The 19,675-nt window shown below is 52.8% G+C and overlaps 6 protein-coding genes across 6 annotated transcripts; 2 read left to right on the top strand and 4 right to left on the bottom strand.

Annotated features, from left to right (window-relative positions):
* Positions 1-677: 677 nt before the first annotated feature.
* Positions 678-2,489, top strand: G6M90_00g014690 (uncharacterized protein; the record flags this gene model as incomplete). Its single annotated transcript, XM_014693568.1, has 5 exons — positions 678-954; positions 1,081-1,216; positions 1,270-1,588; positions 1,650-1,861; positions 1,928-2,489. The coding sequence occupies 5 exons, from the start codon at positions 678-680 to the stop codon at positions 2,487-2,489; spliced, it is 1,506 nt and encodes a 501-aa protein (XP_014549054.1).
* Positions 2,490-2,984: 495 nt separating this feature from the next.
* Positions 2,985-5,103, bottom strand: himD_0 (Transcription factor himD; the record flags this gene model as incomplete). Its single annotated transcript, XM_066129759.1, has 5 exons — positions 2,985-3,559; positions 3,621-3,892; positions 3,962-4,129; positions 4,214-4,798; positions 5,006-5,103. The coding sequence occupies 5 exons, from the start codon at positions 5,101-5,103 to the stop codon at positions 2,985-2,987; spliced, it is 1,698 nt and encodes a 565-aa protein (XP_065985813.1).
* A 1,508-nt stretch (positions 5,104-6,611) lies between these two features.
* Positions 6,612-8,507, bottom strand: alv-1 (5-aminolevulinate synthase; the record flags this gene model as incomplete). The annotated part of the gene is made up of 2 exons (XM_014693566.1): positions 6,612-8,098; positions 8,183-8,507. 2 exons carry the CDS (start codon positions 8,505-8,507, stop codon positions 6,612-6,614), a joined length of 1,812 nt encoding a protein of 603 aa, XP_014549052.1.
* A 933-nt stretch (positions 8,508-9,440) lies between these two features.
* okr (DNA repair and recombination protein RAD54-like) lies at positions 9,441-14,525 on the bottom strand (the record flags this gene model as incomplete). The annotated part of the gene is made up of 2 exons (XM_014693565.1): positions 9,441-10,004; positions 10,056-14,525. The coding sequence occupies 2 exons, from the start codon at positions 14,523-14,525 to the stop codon at positions 9,441-9,443; spliced, it is 5,034 nt and encodes a 1,677-aa protein (XP_014549051.1).
* Positions 14,526-15,952: 1,427 nt separating this feature from the next.
* On the top strand, positions 15,953-17,637 carry gsa1 (Glutathione synthetase large chain; the record flags this gene model as incomplete). Its single annotated transcript, XM_014693564.1, has 3 exons — positions 15,953-16,215; positions 16,326-16,401; positions 16,465-17,637. The coding sequence occupies 3 exons, from the start codon at positions 15,953-15,955 to the stop codon at positions 17,635-17,637; spliced, it is 1,512 nt and encodes a 503-aa protein (XP_014549050.1).
* Positions 17,638-17,984: 347 nt separating this feature from the next.
* RIM1 (Single-stranded DNA-binding protein RIM1) lies at positions 17,985-18,579 on the bottom strand (the record flags this gene model as incomplete). The annotated part of the gene is made up of 3 exons (XM_014693563.1): positions 17,985-18,034; positions 18,090-18,178; positions 18,305-18,579. The coding sequence occupies 3 exons, from the start codon at positions 18,577-18,579 to the stop codon at positions 17,985-17,987; spliced, it is 414 nt and encodes a 137-aa protein (XP_014549049.1).
* Between the last annotated feature and the right edge of the window lie 1,096 nt (positions 18,580-19,675).

The raw sequence follows: 19,675 nt of genomic DNA on the forward strand, positions 1-19,675 counted from the left end.
AAAAAAAAGACGCGCGTTGAAATGTTGTAAGATTGACGTGTCATTGACAGTGCATGAAAGATGGCTTATTAAATGTTTATTGAGCAAAAGTTGAGAGAAATGATGAAAAGATGTCATGTGCTTTTTGTGAGATGGAAATGGTTCTCTACATACATAGACGAAGGCTCAATGGTCTCACTGTGTCACATGAGTTTGAGCATGCTTCTCAAAACCGCTTATACGTTATGAGGATGATGAAGATGAAAGACGCCCAGCACAAAACATCAGGGGAAATAGAGGTAGAGAGGTAGTTTAAAATCACACTCAGATTGACGGAAGAGCAGCGCTATAGAGTATCTCTCATCTCTCTGCCTTGACCATTCACGCCTTCCTGGTCACATTGATTCAAATACAATCACCTTGGCCAACGTATTTTCTCGCCGAATGTCCCAGCAAACGGCCACAACGAATATCTTTCCACGATGACCCTCGAGTCAGGAGTTCAGAACAGTCAAATTCATCCAACATGCCCTATTTACCTGCGCCCATGGCCGACCGCGGCCCATAATTCTCCCCATTCGGGCAAACCACCACGAATGACCTCACCCGCACTTATCAATCTCCAACACAACCCCTCCCTCTCGAGTCTCCAGAGTCCAACCTCTCGTTGTCCAGTCTGTGCGGCGTGAACCCAAAAAATGGCAGTAGATTACTCCGTCTACCTCGTCACCGACTCCACGCCCGCCATCCTGGGAGACAAAGACCTCATCAGCGTAGTCGAGGCCTCGCTGCGAGGCGGCGTAACCGTCGTCCAGTATCGCGACAAGCACAGCGCCAAAGAGGACGTCGTCGCCGTCGCCAAGAAGCTGCACCAGCTTACCCAGAGCTATGGAGTGCCGCTCCTGATCAACGACCGCGTCGATGTCGCCGTCGAGATTGGCTGTGAGGGTGTGCACATTGGGCAGGATGACACGGGTGAGTATGCATCTGCTGCCCCCAATACAGTCGACGATGTCGATATACGCACATGTATACAAAACACGTCGGGGCCCAAAAGAGGGAGCAATTGGCTAATACTCCGCCTTGTATATTGAACAAAAGAAATCCAACAAGCAAGGAAACTCCTGGGTCCGAACAAAATCATCGGCGTGACAGCGAGTTCCAAGGAAGAAGCCATAAGTGCGTGCCAAGCAGGCGCAGACTATCTCGGCCTTGGAACCGTCTACTCTACAGCCACGTATGGCTTCTTGCATCCCCCCTTGGCTCATCACAATCCTAACCAGCGAGCAGTAAAAAAGACACCAAATCCATCATTGGGCCCTCGGGCGTCGCAGACATCCTGGCCGCCCTCGACGCAGCAGGCCACTCGTCCATGCCCGCCGTGTGCATCGGCGGCGTCAACGCCTCCAACGCGTCCGCCGTCCTCGCGGGCTCCGCCTCGCCGCACAAGGCCCTCGACGGCCTCGCCGTCGTGAGCGCCATCATCGCCGCCGCCGACCCGGCCGCCGCGTCCAGAGACCTCCTGGGCAAGGTCATCACCGCCAAGATCCCCGACGTCGTCGCCGCCGTGGGCAGGAAAACCCCCCTGTCGCACAACATGACGAATCTGGTATATCCCCACTCCCCTCGAGCAGAAACGGACCTAACCAATGCCATGTACCTACATGTAGGTGGTGCAGAACTTTGCGGCCAACGTCGCCCTCTGCGTCGGCGCCAGCCCCATCATGTCCAACTACGCCGAGGAAGCCGCCGACCTGGCCAGGCTCGGCGGCGCGCTGGTCCTCAACATGGGCACCGTGACGCCAGACGGCCTGAACAACTACGCCCAGGCGTTGAAAGCGTACAACCAGGCCAGGCGGCCCGTTGTCCTCGATCCCGTCGGGTACGTACGCTCCCCCCCCTTCTCGTCTCTCAACGCGCAGCATCTAACGCCTCACGTTGTCTCCAGCGCCGGGGCAACCTCTGTCCGCCGCGAGGCCGTGCAGACGCTCCTCGCATCGGGCACCTTCGCCGTGATCAAGGGCAACCAATCCGAGATCCAGACCGTGCACGGCGCGAGCGTGACCCAGCGCGGCGTCGACTCCTCCTCGTCGCTCACCGTTCCACAGCGCGCCCGGCTCGTCCGCTCCCTCGCCCGTCAGCGGCGGTGCGTCGTCCTCCTCACCGGCCCGACGGACCTGATTAGCGACGGGAGGCGCACGCTGCGCGTCGACAACGGCCACGGCTACCTGGGCATGGTTACCGGCACGGGATGCACCCTCGGCACCACCGTCAGTGCCATGGCCGCCGCGTATGAGCAAGATGCCCTGGTCGCGACTGTTGCGGGAACCGTCATGTTTGGCCTGGCCGCCGAGATGGCCGCCCAGAGAGACCATGTCAGGGGGCCAGGATCCTTTGTGCCCGCGTTTTTGGACGAGTTGTTTGGGATTCGAAAGGCGACAATGGAAGGGGATTCGACGTGGCTTGCTCTGGCCAAGGTTGCGGCTGTTGATGTCGCCGACGACGAATGAAGTAGTATATCCATTCCATCCAAAACTGCATGGGGGTCGGCTACGGGGCCAGAAAAGGTATATAGACACTTCACATCAAGAATCGTAAAATAGTCATACGGTTCCACAATCTTACATTAGTCAGGGTAAAGTACAACTACATGTCCGCAGAAATGACTGTCCATTCCCTTCATATAAAAGCCGCTCATTCCGAATCGCTAATTCAAAATTGCAAACCAAACCCCTCCCCCCAAAAAGGGGGAAAATCACAAGGATATCTCATACGCTATGCAGAGCTCCAGTCCCGCCAATGCCTCCATTCCATTTTGAACTCCACCCCACTGTCGCCGTTTCCCCAATCTCTTGATGTTCATCATGGCCGTGTGGCAGGTCCTAATTTACCGTGGCCACAGTGGTGTTTGATGACGCGTGGTTGTACAACCAAAGCTCACACGTGAACTCTAGTGGACGCCTTGGGCGCCTCCATTCTTTGCGTCGCAGCAGATGCAGTCTGGCTCATGAAGCCAAGTCAATGAGTCCCTGGCTGTCCTCCATGCCCCAGGGTGCCTCGTTCATTATGTCTCGCCATGCAACGGCTCCCATGTCGTCAACCATCTGTAGAGGTGACCCGCCATTTACGTGCATGCTCACAAGCTCTTGCGCCGTTCTCATTAACCGTACAAGGCGTTCCAGAGGGTCCTCGATTCCGCAGCGGTCTGGCGACAAAAGACCGCTTTTTCGCTTGGCCATAATCTCCATCAGATGGTCGATTTGCTTGCCAAAAATAACCACCATATCCAGCTCCTTGGTGATGCTCGCCACATCCCACCCAGGCAATTGCAGGGTCAAAAGCTTGATGCCCGTAATGAGCGTGTAAGCCAAGTCGGAGGCAATGATACACAAGAAACGCGGCCTCTCGATCTCGGGCTCAGCGAATCGGATTTCGAAGAAGTCGCTGAGAGACTTAACGCAAGACCAAAGAAGTTGAAGGCGGTCAGAGACCTGCATATTATCGGGGCTGCAGCGCTGATCGGAGATGGCCATGTCTTTGAGGAGAATTTCGGCGACGTGAATATGGCAAAGGAGGGTTGCTAGAGATTTAGAAGTTAGTTAAACTGTGAGGGGTAAAAAGTAAAGGAACTGAAAACGTACGATTTTGTGCAAGACGTGGAGAAAGAGAGGCTCTAAAAGTGTCCAATTGGTCCTGGAATGACTGCACCACCATGACAAGAGGCAAAGACATGGGAGCCATGCCGTCAGAAGACACGGTGATTGAAATGGTCTGTGCAAGTTGCTGGATCTTGACCAGCTTGATGAGATACTCGTCAGAGGGGTACTCCATCGAGTTCTCGATGACCTTGCAGCAGTGGTCGAGTTGTGTAGTGCTCATGAGCACATCGGTTTTCTTATTGGTGGTGAAGATGCTGATAAGTTGACCCACCGATTAGAGTCTGGTGGCACATCCACATTCATTCGGCAAGAGAACAACTTACATGGTATTGAGATAGTAAGCACCGGCGTACGCCCTGAGGTGATCTAAAGGACCATACTTGGCATCCTCGCCCTGAGAGCCGTATGACATGGCAGTCAAGTTGACACACATGGACCTGGCCAAGAAAAGCAAGTTTGTGACCTGAGAACTCTTCAAAGCGAAATACCACCTAAAAACCCGGAAACAGTCAAACGTTAGTCACAATCATAACGTTTGTGTACGATGATGCTACACGACGATGCAGCTAACTTACCATCCAATCAACAGCTCAACAGCTTGAAGCATATCGAGACTTCTTGTCCCGTCGACGATAGATGCCTTGCCAATATCCGCCAGAAGCTCCTCCCCGAGCTTCACCTGTCTGGTGGCATCGAAAATGGTGGCGCTCACCATGACAGCCTTCCACAAGAATGGACGCTGCAGACGAAGGTCCGCCGACGACAGCTCCCGCGGGATGAGAACAAATGGGAAATATTCAGCAAACATCTCGCGGTAGACCATGAGAAGCATCTCGCTCTCAGCGGGCAGCGGCCAAGGTGAATCAAACTCCTTCATGACCTCGGGGCTCCATGCCGTGGCCTCGTAGCCGTCGTCCCCGGTAGGGCTGGGAGACGGGAAGAGGTGTTCAAACGAGTACATGTCGGTCTTGTCAGAAGCCTTGGTGAACTGCTGTGGCGGCGACGCAGCCGAGACACTCTGGCCAGAGGCAGGCTGGGCGCCCTCAAACTGAGACGACAACTCATTGAGCCTCTTTTCGAGCTCAGCGACCCTCGATCTCTTGGGTCGCTTCTTGACCCGCGGCGGGGCAGGCGGGCGGGAGAAGCAATCTTTCTTGAGCCTATGGCATCTGTTGTGGTGAAGGAATCGAGTCAGCCAAGATGAACGGTTGAACGGTTTCAGATGCGCGAACAGGATGCTGATGAGCTACAGGAACAGCTCTCCAGCTCTCCAGCTCTCCAGCTCCGAACAGGCCGAATGCCAAATCCAGACGAAAGGAAGAAAGAAGAAGCATCAACTCGCAAACCAGCAAACTCATGTTGCTTACCTCTCGCACTTCTCCCCGCCATCGGCTCTGGGTATGCATCTGGCCTTTGCTTTGGCACAGGTGGTGCAGGCCTTGGGTCCCTTTTGCGTCGCTTGCATCTTGACCTTGCTGGACGGGAGCTGGTGATGAGAAAATCGGCAAGAGTTGCTGGAGGGAACGGGAACGATATCGACGTTGGTTCTTGATGTGTAAGTCGCAAGTCAGGCTGTGAGAGAGTGCGCTTGTCACCGCTGCATCCTGTCCTCGAACAAGACTCAAAGTGATGCAGCAAACGATGCAGATCCAGAAGGGCAAGGGAGGAAGTCCAAGGGGTAATAATAACTCCAGACACCAGACGGCCCCCGCATCATCAACAAGCACATGCACTTAGACACTCTAATTTGTGTTTGACGTCGAGGGCAGGAGGGCAAGGAGAGGGCAAGAGCCACTTGAGCAGCTTGGCCTGGCCATTCCCGGGGTCTAGATGAAGTCCCACGCCAGAGCCGGCCCCAAGCCACCGACAAATGCGACTGTCAATGCCACGCACTTGGACAGCTCAGATCCACGCTGGTTCCACGCATCTGATGTTGCAGTCTCCATGGCATGCCCACGCCCACGAGTCCCAAGCTGTCGCAGAAGTGCCAGTCGCAGAGTCCCAGGCCCGTTGCCCAACCGCACGAGCCGTCAACGGGAGTCAATGCGACTGGTTGGGGGGGAGGAGCGGACACGGACCGCCACAATTGCACCGCGGGTCCGTTCCACCGCTGGCCACCGCTGGCCAGAGACGGTGGTCCCTGACTGACTCTCTCCCGCCCCTCCCATTGGCCCATTTCCCCGCCCGACACGTTCTTCCGCCCCGGAAATGGCACCGCCCTCGCAGCCATTGCCTCTTCTCTTCATCAGCCCCCCGATGGCTGGGCCGTTGGCTCATGGCTTTTCGCCCCAGCCGAGACATCTTGATCACCACACAAATCATTAATACGTAACTCGCCGCGGCATGGCTCTGTACCTGTCGACCCCTTGGCCGGCCCAAACCACAACAGCCACGTCTATTACGCCATGTCAACCATAATAGTAGCATCACGCAACACTTGGCCACTTTTTCTCCAGACCATTCTTCACATGCCAGCGCTAGCACCAAAGTCTAACATGAAAATCATCCTACAGATCTAGCCTAGCTTTCTTCCCCAACTCTTCCCCATGTTACGCTTGGGAAAGGGTTTCCGGGTTAGGTCTTCTGGTCATGGGGCTCAATATTGGCCCACACAACGGAGTCAATGTCACAATGTCATGGTTGGTAAAAGCTTGCTGGTCTTTTTGTCAAACAGATGACCTGCATGCGGCACGAGAGTTGCCTTATGCAGGCCACAATTCAATTGGTTTGCCTAGCCTGTGATTGCTCCATCGAGCATCTCCAGGGGTTACAAAATAAGTAATCGATTCAAAAATTTGTTGGGAGAGAATGGGAAAAGAGTTTGGCATGTGAAGGTGGGCAAGCCCTGCGACACCCCCAAACTTGCAACGAATCCTGATGCCTAAAACAAGTTCTGTGTCATCGCGACTTGACCTGAGACCACGTATTACGATTCATCATTGAATACGCAACAATTGGTTCCCTGCGCTCACATCAGTGAGCTGCGACGCCAGCGGTACGCGCTGTATTGCTCATCTCTCGCTCAAGCAGGGCCTCGGTGAACCCCCCTCCATTGTTGCCGTGGCCCGTAGCCATCATCTCCTTTGCTGCCTGCTCAACACCCAACTGCTTGTTTGTCCAAAGAGGCTCCTCCACCTTGCCCTGCTCACCAACTCCGATGAAGCCCCCCGCTGCGGCCCATTCTGAGGTGCGCTTGATTCCAAGGCGGCCCCAGATCTGGTCAACGGCTTCGACAAGCTCGTCCCGATATTCCTTAGTATGACCGGGCGTGGGCGTTATGCGGAGCCGTTCCTGTCCAACAGGAACAGTGGGGTAGTTGATCGACTGTACATAGATCTGATAGTCCTGGAGCAGCATATCGGAGGCTGCCTTGGCCAGCTCAGCATTACCCACCAGAATGGGAATAATGTGAGATGGGTTCGGGATGACTGGAATATCCCGATTGTTGAGCTCTTCCTTGACAGCACGCGTATGTAATTGCTGCAGCTTACGATCACCGGCGTACTCCATCTGATACTCGATGGATGTCTTGGCGCCAGCCATGGTGGCAGGTGGAAGCGAGGTGGTGAAAATGAAGCCTGGAGCCAGCGATCGGATCATGTCAACCAGCTTAGAGCTGCCGGCAATGTAGCCCCCAACGCAACCGTAAGCTTTGCCGAGAGTGCCCGTGATGATATCAACGCGATCCATGATGGTGCCTCGAGGCGATCCCTTCTGATGGGCTTCCCAGTCCAGATGTTCAGCCACGCCAGCTCCATGAGGCCCATACATGCCAACGGCATGCACTTCGTCCAAAAATGTGATGGCGCCGTACTTGTCTGCCAAGTCGCAAATTTGCTCAATTGGTCCAATGGAGCCACACATACTGTACACGGATTCAAAAGCAATGATTTTTGGCACGTGAAGAGGCAGGGATGCAAGCTTAGCCTCGAGATCTGCAACGTCATTGTGCTTGAACACAATCTTCTTGGTGCCTGAATGACGGATGCCCTGAATAATGGACGCGTGGTTCAGACTATCGGACAAGATGACACAATCAGGCATCTTGCTCCCAAGGGTCGCAAGTGTGGCATCATTGGCCACGTAGCAGGAGCTAAAGACCAAGGCAGACTCTTTGGCGTGAAGTTTGGAAAGGGTGCCCTCCAGTTCAACAGCGTGCCTGTTGTGGCCAGAAATGTTTCGAGTACCGCCAGCCCCAGCACCATACTCATCCAAAGTCTCCTTCATCTTGCTCAGCACTCGCTGGTTGCGGCCCATGCCAAGATAGTCATTGGCGCACCAAACCGTAACCCGGTCCTCCTTGTTGGCCATGTGGGCACGGGGGAACTCCTTGGCAAGACGATTGATGTTGTTGAAGTATCTGTAAGACTTGTCCTTGTGCTTCTTGTCCAGCTCGGAAGTGTAGAACCCTTCATAGTTGAACTTGCCAGCCGATCCAGTGTGGCCGTGGGCCAGATAGCCTGTATGAACCGCGGGTCAGCAAATGGATACCGTAGAAATAACATGGGGACGAACTCGAGAATGGAGTGACAATTTGAGCGTACCATTTTCACGCTTCTCAAGAATCGGGGTGTCAACAGCGCGGGCCTCCTGGGTGCGGCTGGTATGGATACGAGCCTTGTTGACCTTGGCCTGGCCAGAGAAGGCACGAAGTCCAGCAGCGACAGCAACTCCGTTTCTGGCGGACTGGACGGCCATGGCCTTTCCCATGACGGGGCAGCGGTGAGCAAAGACCTGAAGCTTGGACATGGTGCCGCCGCATGGAGACGGCTTGGGGCGAGCCGAAGTAGACAAGGCCCGAAGAGTGGCGGGCGAGGCGGCCTTGAGGAAAGGGCACATGGCCTTGGACTGACGGAGAACGCTATCCATGGCGTTGAGAATCAATCCGCAATTTCAGCGATCGTATTGTAGTCTTGGGGCGAGATGGTTCTGGACAGCAGCAGTGGTTTTCCTGCCGGGGGAGGATCCAAGCGCAATGCGGGCAAGCCGGGGACTCTGAGGTAGCAGACGGCTCTGCAACAGTTGGAACGAGAGATTGACACCGTCGAGGGCGTCTACGCTCAATTGCAGAGTTCTGCCAAACAGCGTGGATAGCCAATACTCGGTGGTCAGGATGGTGAGGGTTTTTGGAAGAAGAAATTCGGGGGTTCATCGGCAAGTGTGAAGCAAAGCGTCTGGTCTGGTTTTGTCACAGGGTCGACCGGTACCACCGTCTTCCGCCGTAGGAAGTCTGGGTCTGGTAAGCCGCCTCCATCGGCCCAGGGCTCCACCCTGACCATGGCTTTGGCCATTCCGAGTCGTTCGACTGGCGCAATTCTAGTCTGCACCGGCCCTGCACCAATATTTCCATGCACTTTGCAGCCCAGGGAAAGCTCCAGAATCTCGGGATCCTGTCAAATACCTTGGTTCTCATTGGCCATGCTCTGCCAGGCCTGCCCCCAAAAACCGCCATCGCAGCCAAGGACCAAGGACCGGCTTGGGCCATGTGCCGGTTGTCACTTCTCCGCGACGCCGCGGGGTTTGACCTCGCCTCCGAATCCCGGCTCATGTTTCCATCCAGCCCCTTCTCGTCTGCGACGTGTGTGCTTAATTATGCGATTATCTTTCAGGTGCGGTTTACGACTCTGTTCATATAGGTAAACGAATAGCGATACTAGTACTGTGCTCTTTGGTCTTACAGAGGTATCACGGCGCAAAATGCAAAATGCCAAATAAAGAACGCCTGCCAGGACACCGTGATGCATTGCCTCCCCCACCTTGCTTGCAACTTTCCAGTCCTACAATATTATGCACACCCACAAATCAATTTTTGGCCTCCTGTACCGCCGTCTGATTCTGAGCCGGAGCCGGAGCCGGAGCCGCAAAGTCTTTTGATGGTGCACTGCCCAACGTGCTGAGATAATTCTCCAATTCCCCAGCATCAGTTAGCGCCAGATATGACGCCTCAAGTTGCCCAGACATGACACCCAAAACAAATCTGTCCTGTTCAACGAAATTGCCAAGCGCCCGCCAATGTTGATTATCCGGCAGAAACCCAAACTTGTGGTCCCTGCGAATTGCATCTATCGAGTCAATCACCTTTTCCACAATTTCGATCCGCGGCGTATTCAGGTGCGCAAGAGATCCGTCTTGGATAGTCTCCAGTTTCTTGCACAACTTTTGCTTAAACTCTGCCTTACCCGGATTCTTAATCTGAGAAATGAAGGGGTTCATCCAGTGTTTTGCCGCCGAACCTGGTGATCCAGACACGGGTCTGGTCTGCCCAACTTCTTGTGTTTTTGCCTGCGGGGCTTGAGTTGTGTCCTTTCCAAAGTAGGTGTGAGCCCCAAGTATGGGGAGGAGAAACGGCGTGGACGCAGCGGTTCCCTACAGATATTGTTGTTAGTGGATGATCGTTGAACAGACTCGAAAACGTACCTCGGGAGCACTTGTAGACGGAGGCAATACCGTGCTTTCAATTATCGCTCCCGGTGGTGCTGGTGCTGGTGGCGGTGGCGGTTGGGGTTGGGTTTGAATGCTTGAGGTCACGCCCATCGGAATGTCGGTAGCACCATCCAAGGTTCGCCTGACCTCAGGGACAGTCCCATTATTCTTTGGGGATGAGGAACTCTGCTCCATATATGAGGTGTGATGTCGTCGAAACTGCCTCTCTTCCATCTCTCGCTGCCTTCTCTTGTATTCTTCAGGATCTTTCATTCGAAGCCCGTTCAATGCAGCCATATCGTTAGCCTCCTTTTGCTCCTCCGCTGACAACGGAGCCTTAGCATCCTCCTCCTCAAAAGTCTCAGTGGACATGATCTTGCGAATAGCATGATCTTGGGTACCATACGCAATTAATCTGTCAAGAATAGAGTCTCTTTTCAGAAACTGTGTCAAGTCCTCCTTCCCGACTTCTTTGATATCATGCTTGAGTTCTGTCACTCTATTACCCCAGCTGATTGGGTTTTTCTTGTCAACAACACGAGTCGCCAGCTGTGTCTTGAAAATCGCTCTCCCATGAAGGTCTTGTTCAAACGTTCCTGCGGTAACAAAATAGTAGACACTGACAGGCTTGCTTTGGCCAATTCGATAGGAGCGTCCGATGGCTTGTTGCTCGTGTACCGGATTCCACTTGGAATCGAGGATCACCACTTTGTTAGCGCCTTGTATATTGAGACCTACGCCGCCGGCTCTTGTGGAGATAAGATAGACCTCTGTATGATTTGCGTTGAACTTCTTGATCTCCTCTTGGCGTTTCGCTATAGGGGTTTTACCATCCAGGCGACTAAAGAGGCGCTTCTGTTCTTGAAATAGCCCAGACAAGTAATTCAACGTGGGTATTGAGTGACTGAACACCAGCACTTTGTCTTTCGACCTTTTGGCATCATCCAATATTTGTATGAGAAGCTCAACTTTGGTGGATAAGGATGGACATCTGGTCTCAATTCTGGCAAACTCTGCTAACACGGCAGGTATGATGCTAGGAGGAAGGCCTGCCCTTTGCTTGGATTCTGCCTTGGGTGGATCCTGAGTCTCAATCGCCTTTTCGTAGAATGCATAAGGGTGATTGCAGAGCAACGTAAGATCGTTTGTGACTCGGAAGACTGCGCCTCTCAACTCCGCTTCGGCCTGTATATCACCCACTGATTCCCCGCGAATGATTTGTGCAAAAAGATTATAGAGCTTGACCTGCAAAGGCTTGGGCTTAACGCAGATAACAAACTCCTGTTTCGGCGGCAAGTCTTTTTGCATGCAGCTGTTCACTGTGGCCCGGTGTACTTTTGGAGCCACGATCTGTTTTAGAGCCTCAAGCTTTTTCAATGCTTTGCGTTTATCGACGCCTGAGCTTCCTATATCCACGCCGTGCGATATAGGATTCGAATAGATTTCACGGAACTCTTCCACAGGACCGAGGAAATTTGGCGCTACCCAATTGATCATGAAGTAATATTCTTCAATATTGTTGGCCAGGGGTGACCCGGTCATGGCGATCCGACTGGTTGTTCGAAAGCGGGAGCAAACCAGGTTAAGCCTCGACTTAGGATTCTTGAGCACGTGAGCTTCATCAGCAATAACAATGTTTGGCTCGTCAAAAATGGATAGCAAAGATCGTTCTTTGTCTAATTCATCCGACACTTTTCGCAGCATGGGATATCCGATAACCAAAACACCGCCCGTCTGGGACCACTCTTGAACGGCAGTAAGGCGTTCTTCAATAGAGAGCGTCGAATCAATCACATGGAGATCTCCAAGAACTCGGTCATTATCCCAAATCAGAATTTCGTCCACCCAGTTATTCACCAGCCCGGCTGGGCATGTCACCAGGGTCTTTGACTGACGAAGGTCTTCTGGGATTTGCGAGACTATACTCTTGTCGGAAGACTTGCTTGATTCTTGAATCGCCACGAGCAGAGTGATGACTTGCATTGTCTTTCCGAGGCCCATACTATGCGACAAGAGGCATCCTTGGCGAAGTTCAGGATCCTGTATGATCTGATTCCACATGAATCGAACGCCATCTATTTGATGATCTTTGATTCTAGGGCCGATCTCGTTGTTAATATAAATAAATGATTGGTCGTCTTGCTTACTCTCATTTATGATCAATCGAGATTTGTCGGACGCAATCTGGCCATTTTCTCCTAAATTTGCACGAAGACGAAGCCTTCGAGTCTCCTGCTCCTCTTGTCGACGGATTTCACGCTCTCTGATGTCTACAGCCTCTTTATTGCGAATGATTTCCTTGGGTGCAGCCTTTCGAGGTGGTTTGGACTTGTGCGCTTGCCCAAGCAAAGAAGCCTCATCCTCACCAGCATCATCACCGAGTATTTCATCATCGTCAAGTTCTTCCTCCCTATAAATCCGGTTATCTTGGGGGAACAGTGGCGCCATTTTCTTGAGGAATGCATGAAAGATATTCCAAGAGCTATGGTTTTCTTTTGCCTTCAGCTTTGTAATTTGGGAAGGCTTTAGGTCTGCTAATCGAGTCTCTTTGAGGTTTTTTATTTTGAGAAAACACAAAAACAATCTGGAGACATCAAATGCCAGAGACTCCGGGCTTGTGAAACGCAGATGATCCAAGTTTTTGAGAGGATCAGATATGTGCTTCAGAATTGTGGCTTTGAAAGACTTATGTGCCTCACAGACTCGAACGTGTTCAAAAATTGCAGATCTTCGCAGGTGCCCTAACTTCCACAGCAGAGTAATTGTTAGAGCGAACCGTTCCTTTTCCTTGGTCCAGTGGCTGATCGGAAAGCTGATGATCTTCTCAACATCTCGATACTTTTCAGCCCACGATGAGGCTTGTGGCTGCTTAACTGACTCGTCTCCGCTGGGATCTTCTTTGATCATGGGAGTACTGTCGGGTCGCACTTTCGTAGGAGTATCCAAGTCCACCGAATCAACGACATTTGTAGACCACTTAACGGGAGACGAAGCTCGAGTAGATGCGGTCTGTGTAAGATCAATATACACTGGAGACTCGACCAGAATTGGGCTTGGTGTTCGATTGACTTTGCTGGGAATAGCATGCCGAGCCTCTTTGATTGGCGTGACTGGCGGAATTGGCTCGTCATCAACGATGAATGCGTCCTCATCTGAGCTAGTCAGGACTTCTCCATCCGACAGCTCCATATGTGTTCGTTTTGGACATGTAACCGAACGCCTGGGTAGCGAAACTGGTTTGGGCGGTGGGATTCGAGACTCCAGAGTGTCTGCTACCCAACACTGGTAAAGCTTGTCTTCGACATTTTGCTCCAGCAAACGTGCCTGAAATCGAACCTGCTTTTCTTTTTCCCACGTTTGCTTCAGAATACCTCTCTCCAACTTCTTAATTCTTTCGTCATAGAACTTGGCTTGTGCCCTAGCTTCCAAAATGCGGTGCGTCTTGGCGCCCCGTCTTGACGCATCAACCCACAAAGCGTTGGCTTTGCTTTGATATTTAGGCTTCTTCTTCTCAGTCCAGTTGTTCGTCATTTCTAAAACCGATTCGTCCAGAAGCTGTCGTACTCGATCTTGTGATAGACTTTTCGAGGCGTTAGTCCCCTCAAGATTTTCAGACATTTGAGCTAATTCCGTCTTTTCAGCTTCCATCTCTCTTAAGGTTTCCTCATCGACTTCATCTGGGATATCATCCAGGTCCAGGACCTTATCACCTTCGCTAGATGATTGTCTCAAAGCGTCGAGGGTCACTCCAGCATCCGCCATGGCTATTTTCTTGCCGTTTTCCACCAAGACACGTCTCATAATCTTGTTGATAGCGAGCCGTCTACCAGGGGGGAATCGAGTGGGTGCTGGTGTGCAAAGGGCATCACCTTCACCCTGAATCTGGAGGGTTAAAGCATCTGAGTTTGATTTGACCTCCCTCTGAGAAATGGCCCCAGGTCCAAGATATGCAAACTCATCAGCGGTATCCCATGGGTACGAGTTCAGCGAATCGCTACTTAATATATCGGCCTCGGTTGCAATCGGAGCTGGTACGATATTAAGAGGCTCTTCTTGTAATAATTCAGGAGCAACTCGTTTCCTTTTCAGTTGCTTAACAGGACTGTTCGCGTCCACGACAGGTGACACTCCGCTGGGCAGAGACAACGATTCCGTCGTAGGAGCAGCGCCGACGTCCGCGTCATGGGCCCTTCCGCCATCAGTACCAAGCATGCTCAGCTCAGGTGTGTGCAAAGTACGTCCCGGATCCACAACCTGGAGTGGTAGAGGCGTAGAAGGAAATACTTTGCTGAACGAGGTCCTTGGCGTTGTCCATGGGAGAAGGAGATCAAACTGGGGGGTCCTCTGGGTTGAATACGAACCCTCCCAGTCACGGCTACGCACGTCGCGTTCTTCGTGGCCGCTGATTTCTAAGTTGTCCAGTTTCCACCGGCGGAAGGCTGGGCTCCTGGCACGCAGCTTCATGATGGCTTCCCCCAAGGCATTTTTGTGTCGGGCTAATTGAACATGAAGGAGCTGGAAAAGTTCGTTCCGCAAGTCGTGTGCGTTCGTGAGTCCAACGAGGTCATATGTCAAAAGCGTATGCCCATCGATTTCATTCTCCTGGAGCTTTGCGGCTAATATCTCCGGATTGCGTGTACAAGGACGGCTGAGGTGACATAGCTCATTTGCGACCGCGCTCACATCCCATAAAAAGGGGTCTGTCGACTGAATTCCGTCCATTTGACGACATGAGAAGTCTATTAGTCAGCTTTGTCTAAAAATAATTGCGTTAGTATCAGTGACCTGGATGCGAAGCACATGCGGCAGGTTGTTAAAATTTTCATCTCATCCAAGGTCCAAAGACGTGCTCAAGACCGTCGATATAGCTATGCCACTACCCCCGCATACTTTCTAGACGCCGCAAATGAAAAATTAATTAAAAAACATCATATGAGGTGAGCATACCTGCAGTCTAAGCAGTCTAAAATGTACCTTGATATCCTGAAGACAAGAAGCAAGTCGGTGATGACCACGTCTCGGCCAAGGAGAACTCAAAACTACGTGAGACTGAAAAAAGAGTCGCTGTTCGTGTTGTTTGGGCCGATGATTGAAAACATCATGACATCGCCTATAACGGATTTTCGCAACTGAGTGTTGCATGCCAAAGATGCTAAAGACAAACAGTTAACGCGTTGGCGGTGGCGAAGGAAACCCGGCTTGGCATACATCGTTTGCCAGCTGTGCCAGCTGCCCCACGAGCCCTCCTAAAGGTCTGATGGCTGTCGCTGGGTGGCTACGAGAACTGGCACGTGACACAAGCGAAGTCGGGGAGCGTGGCCATAGACGCGGCCATGGAGGCCATGAAGGTGTTCCTCACCCGGTCAATGGCCGCTTAATTTTTGCACACTTGACAATTTCAGCTCCCAAAAGTCGTAGATGCCACGGCTGCTTGGGTCTAAATCCTTGTTGCGCTGCGACTGTGAGACTATGGCGTGTGGATGCCGATCCAGGTTGTGGCCGTTGCTCCAATAGGTGCTGCAATAGCGCGAGACACCATGCCTCATCCATCCTCACAATCCGCAAGTCAGACGGTTCGTGTGTAGGGAGTAGAGTCTTGTGAACCAAGGACATTTCACAGATCACTGCTGTAATTGTGTATACGCACAGTCTTGTATTTTTAAACGTTGCAAAGCCACCCGTGAGAAACACCACGTTCCCGCCCATGATACCCACTTCAGCATCCCAGAAAGCCATTACTAATAATCCATTCCCTCAACTACACGCCAACCCTCACCAGCCACTGCTTTCGACCCAAGTCTCGACTCGAGTTCCATGCCCTCTGGGTGTCCATCTATCCGTCATACTGTATTTTTGTCTCATCTTCCAGTCCCATCGTTTGCCCTGCAACCATGACCTCGGGCCATGACGCTGAACCATCCCGGCAGTATCCGCCAGCAACAACTCCCGAAGAGCTCGACCACCTCGTCGAGGTCATCAAGGACTGGGCGATTGGCAATGGCCTCGCGGTTCGGACTCCGCCAGCGGTAATTTCTTCGGAAGCAGATCCAACCAGGATAACTGCTGTGCCCGCACCCGTGACACTGTTTCCGACGGCCTTTCCCCGCCAAGCCTTTCTGCAAGGTCAGAAGGCGCAGAACGCATACAACGAGTTGTATGCTGCCGTGAGCAGAGATGAGAATTTCTTGGCAGATGTCGTGAAGCAGCAAGTTCACCAAACTACACATCTCACGGGGGGGCACGCTGCTAACTCCTGTCGCCTAGGGTCATTGATGGCGACGACTTTGTCCGTGATCTGTGGGCGGTCCATGAGACTGTCAAGTCAGAAGGATACACCCAGGTAAGCGTCAACCAGCCGAAGAAAGAATTTGACTAGACTATCAGTCCTTCCTAACTGGACAAGCCGCTTTCATTGGGTCTCTTCAGATCTGATTACATGGTACACGAGCACAAATCTAGCGAGTCGCCCACGGCGCAAGCAAAACAGGTAGAGTTCAACACCATTGCTGCATCATTCGGCGGCCTGTCCGTACATGCCTCCAGGCTGCACAACTTTCTGGCAAAAACCGAATATCCTCTCCTCGGCCAGCCCCTGGCCCAAGGGACCCTGGATCTTCCCGCAAACAACACTATCGAGGGTTTGGCAGGCGGGATTGAGGCGGCTTATCACGCGTATGGCGATTCCGAACTGGGACACGACAAATGCGTCATCTTTCTAGTCCAAGGTGGCGAGCGCAACGTCTTTGACCAGCGCCATCTGGAGTATCAAATTTCCAAGTCGTCGCCCACCATACCTGTCTTCCGGCTAGCCTTCACAGACATCATGAAGCACACTTCCATTGCCAAAAGCCCCAAGCGCCAGCTTCTCTATACGCTCCCCAGAAACGGGAACAGGGTCTTTGAGGTGGCCGTTGTGTATATGCGGGGCGGCTATGGCCCTGACGACTATCCGAATCAGCAAACGTGGGATGCTAGGTGTCATCTTGAACGCTCGCATGCCATCAAGTGCCCCACGGTCCTAACACAGGTAGCCGGCATCAAGAAAGTGCAGCAGGTTCTTGCAACCCCTCGACCGTCGTCTGAGCCGTCGATCCTCAGTAAATTCATCAAGGATGACACGCCATCCGCCATTGCCCTATGGAACACATTCACCAACATTTACCCCATGGACACGTCGGATGTGGGCTTGGAGGCACGGAAGAAGGCTCTCGATCCCGAACAGTGCGTCGATTATGTTTTGAAGCCGCAGAGGGAAGGGGGCGGAAACAACATCTACGGAAGCGCGATTCCTGGGTTCTTGAAGACGGTGCCAGAGGCTCACTGGAATTCGTACATTCTAATGGAGCTTATTAAAGCGCCGGCCGAAAACAACTTCATCCTGCGCAATGGAGCCATTGAAAAAGGTCGAGTGATTTCTGAGCTCGGGGTATATGGCACGTGTCTTTGGAACCAGGAGACGGGAGAAGTCATTCGAAATGAACAGGCGGGCTGGCTCCTCAGAACCAAGGGCGAAGAAAGCCAAGAGGGAGGCGTTGCTGCCGGATACGGTTGCATGGACAGCGTGTCGCTGACGTGATGATGGCGCGTCACGGAGCCAAAGATGGAGGCAGAAGCTGGAGCGCAAGATGCTCGGGATTCTACTTGGAAACATAGACAGTTATTCATCCGCGGTGCGATGGATACGTTTCAAAATATATTAAATGTTGTCATGGCACTACATAGCCTGGTATCGCCCATATTTGTACAAGAGGAGTCCTACAGGTCCAATCCTAGTCGGAAAACACATAAACGTCTGACAAAATGAAATGGGGGAGATTATTCAGAGCGGAGAGGAGGAGTCTTGATGCGCAACGACCTTCATAAACCCGGTGTTGTATCCGCCGTGCTTGGTTGATGTTATCTTGTCATTCGAGTAGAATTTTTTTACTCGCTCTGGCCGGCGTTCTGGGGTCGCTTGAGAACTTCAATGCTGCCTGTAGTCACGAGTCAAAAGGGGAGTCTTGCGAAAAGGGGAACACCGATACGCACGCTGAACAATATTCAGGCCACTGCGAGTCTGGCCATTGGGGTCCTGGTATGTGCTGATCGTAGCATCACCCTCAACGTAAACCATGGCACTGTTTTGACATGGTTAGCAGGGCAAGTCCTCCGACATGGCTCGGTACAGTGGCCGATCGGGCAAAGGTTTTCACCACAGTGAAAACGGCAGGATTGGACAAGGAAGCGCAGGCAAGGCGACGTACCCCTTGGGCAGACTCAGCAAAAAGTCTTTTCGGGGACCCTCAGCAAAGCTGGTAACACGGAACCAGCTGGTCTGGCGGTTGTCCTTGGGGCCAGTGTTGCTGGCGACAGCGTACTTGAGGATCTCGCGACCGCTGCTGGTGGGCTGGATCTCGGGGGTATCGGCAAGATTGCCAATAATGGAGATGCGGGCAACGGATCGCGGCGAGGAGGTGCTGAAGGAGCGCGCGGCGCCAGCAGAGGCGACGGTGGCACGACGGAGAAGGAAGGACGACATTGTGATTAATCGGCTATTTGGAGAGAGGCTCGAATTGGCGTGGCAATGGGCGATGGCGATGGCGGGCGAAGAGACTATTCGAGGGTGGGATGGGGTGTGTGTGAGTGCGAAAGGGAAGCGAGCTTGGGTCTGCAGATGCTTGATATCAATTGATCGGCTGCGATTTGATGTCTGGAAGACATGAACGACCAAATGGCCCCTGCCCCTGCCCTGCCCTGCCCTCTCAGGGTGCTGCTGGTCATGCTCAAGTGGTGCGGCACTGCTGGTAACCAATCCGCAGCCGCCCTGGAGGAGGCAGAGCAGAAGCATGGACCACTTGAGGGTGGCGGTCGCGTCAGACCGCGTCAAGTCCAAGCTCCATTAATAAGGTATCTAACGGGTATCGCGACGAGCTTTGATTGGCCGCCTTCCTGGATGCATAAAGTCACGAAATGATGGTCAATCTGGACGAATCGTGGGGTCTGCCATCGGCCATCTGGGAGTCGGCCATTTATGCACTATGCGCTCGAACAAAGATATGCCGACGGTTATTCTATACTCCCGACCAAGAGGGAACAAACAGCGCTGTTGCCTGATCTGTACAACTAAGCCCCAGCATGAAGCCTTTCTCTCCTGCAGAACTCGGCATCAGGAACAAAAGGCCATCGAGCTGTCTCTCAGGCTTCCCCCGTCCCCCTTATCCTATTTCCACATTCTATATTCGACCAAAGGGGTGGCCAAGATGCTCCCGTCCATTTAATCTCCAGGGCACCTACAAGGCGCCTCTGTTCTCGCCATTCCCGGCGCGACGGTAATAGCTTCCGCCATGCGCGAACAGATTCCAGCTCTGGCCCAATGGGATCCGCACCGCCCATCTGCCGAGACTACGTCGTAGTACGTACAACCAATCTCTTGCAGATGTTCTCTTCAAGCCGTGTTCTGCACAAACCAGACACCAGACATGTCAACGTGCGCGTTCCTGCTCGCCGCATCGCAGCCACGGTGGGTCTCCCCGTCTCTTCCAGGGGACGTGGCTTCCCGATTTGGGTGTCAATAGACTCACGTCAATAGCCTCAGCTCTACTCGGCATGGCAGGCAAACTTCGACAACAGCCATT

This window comes from Metarhizium brunneum, chromosome 1, assembly GCF_013426205.1.
Source record: "Metarhizium brunneum chromosome 1, complete sequence".
Lineage (NCBI taxonomy): Eukaryota > Fungi > Ascomycota > Sordariomycetes > Hypocreales > Clavicipitaceae > Metarhizium > Metarhizium brunneum.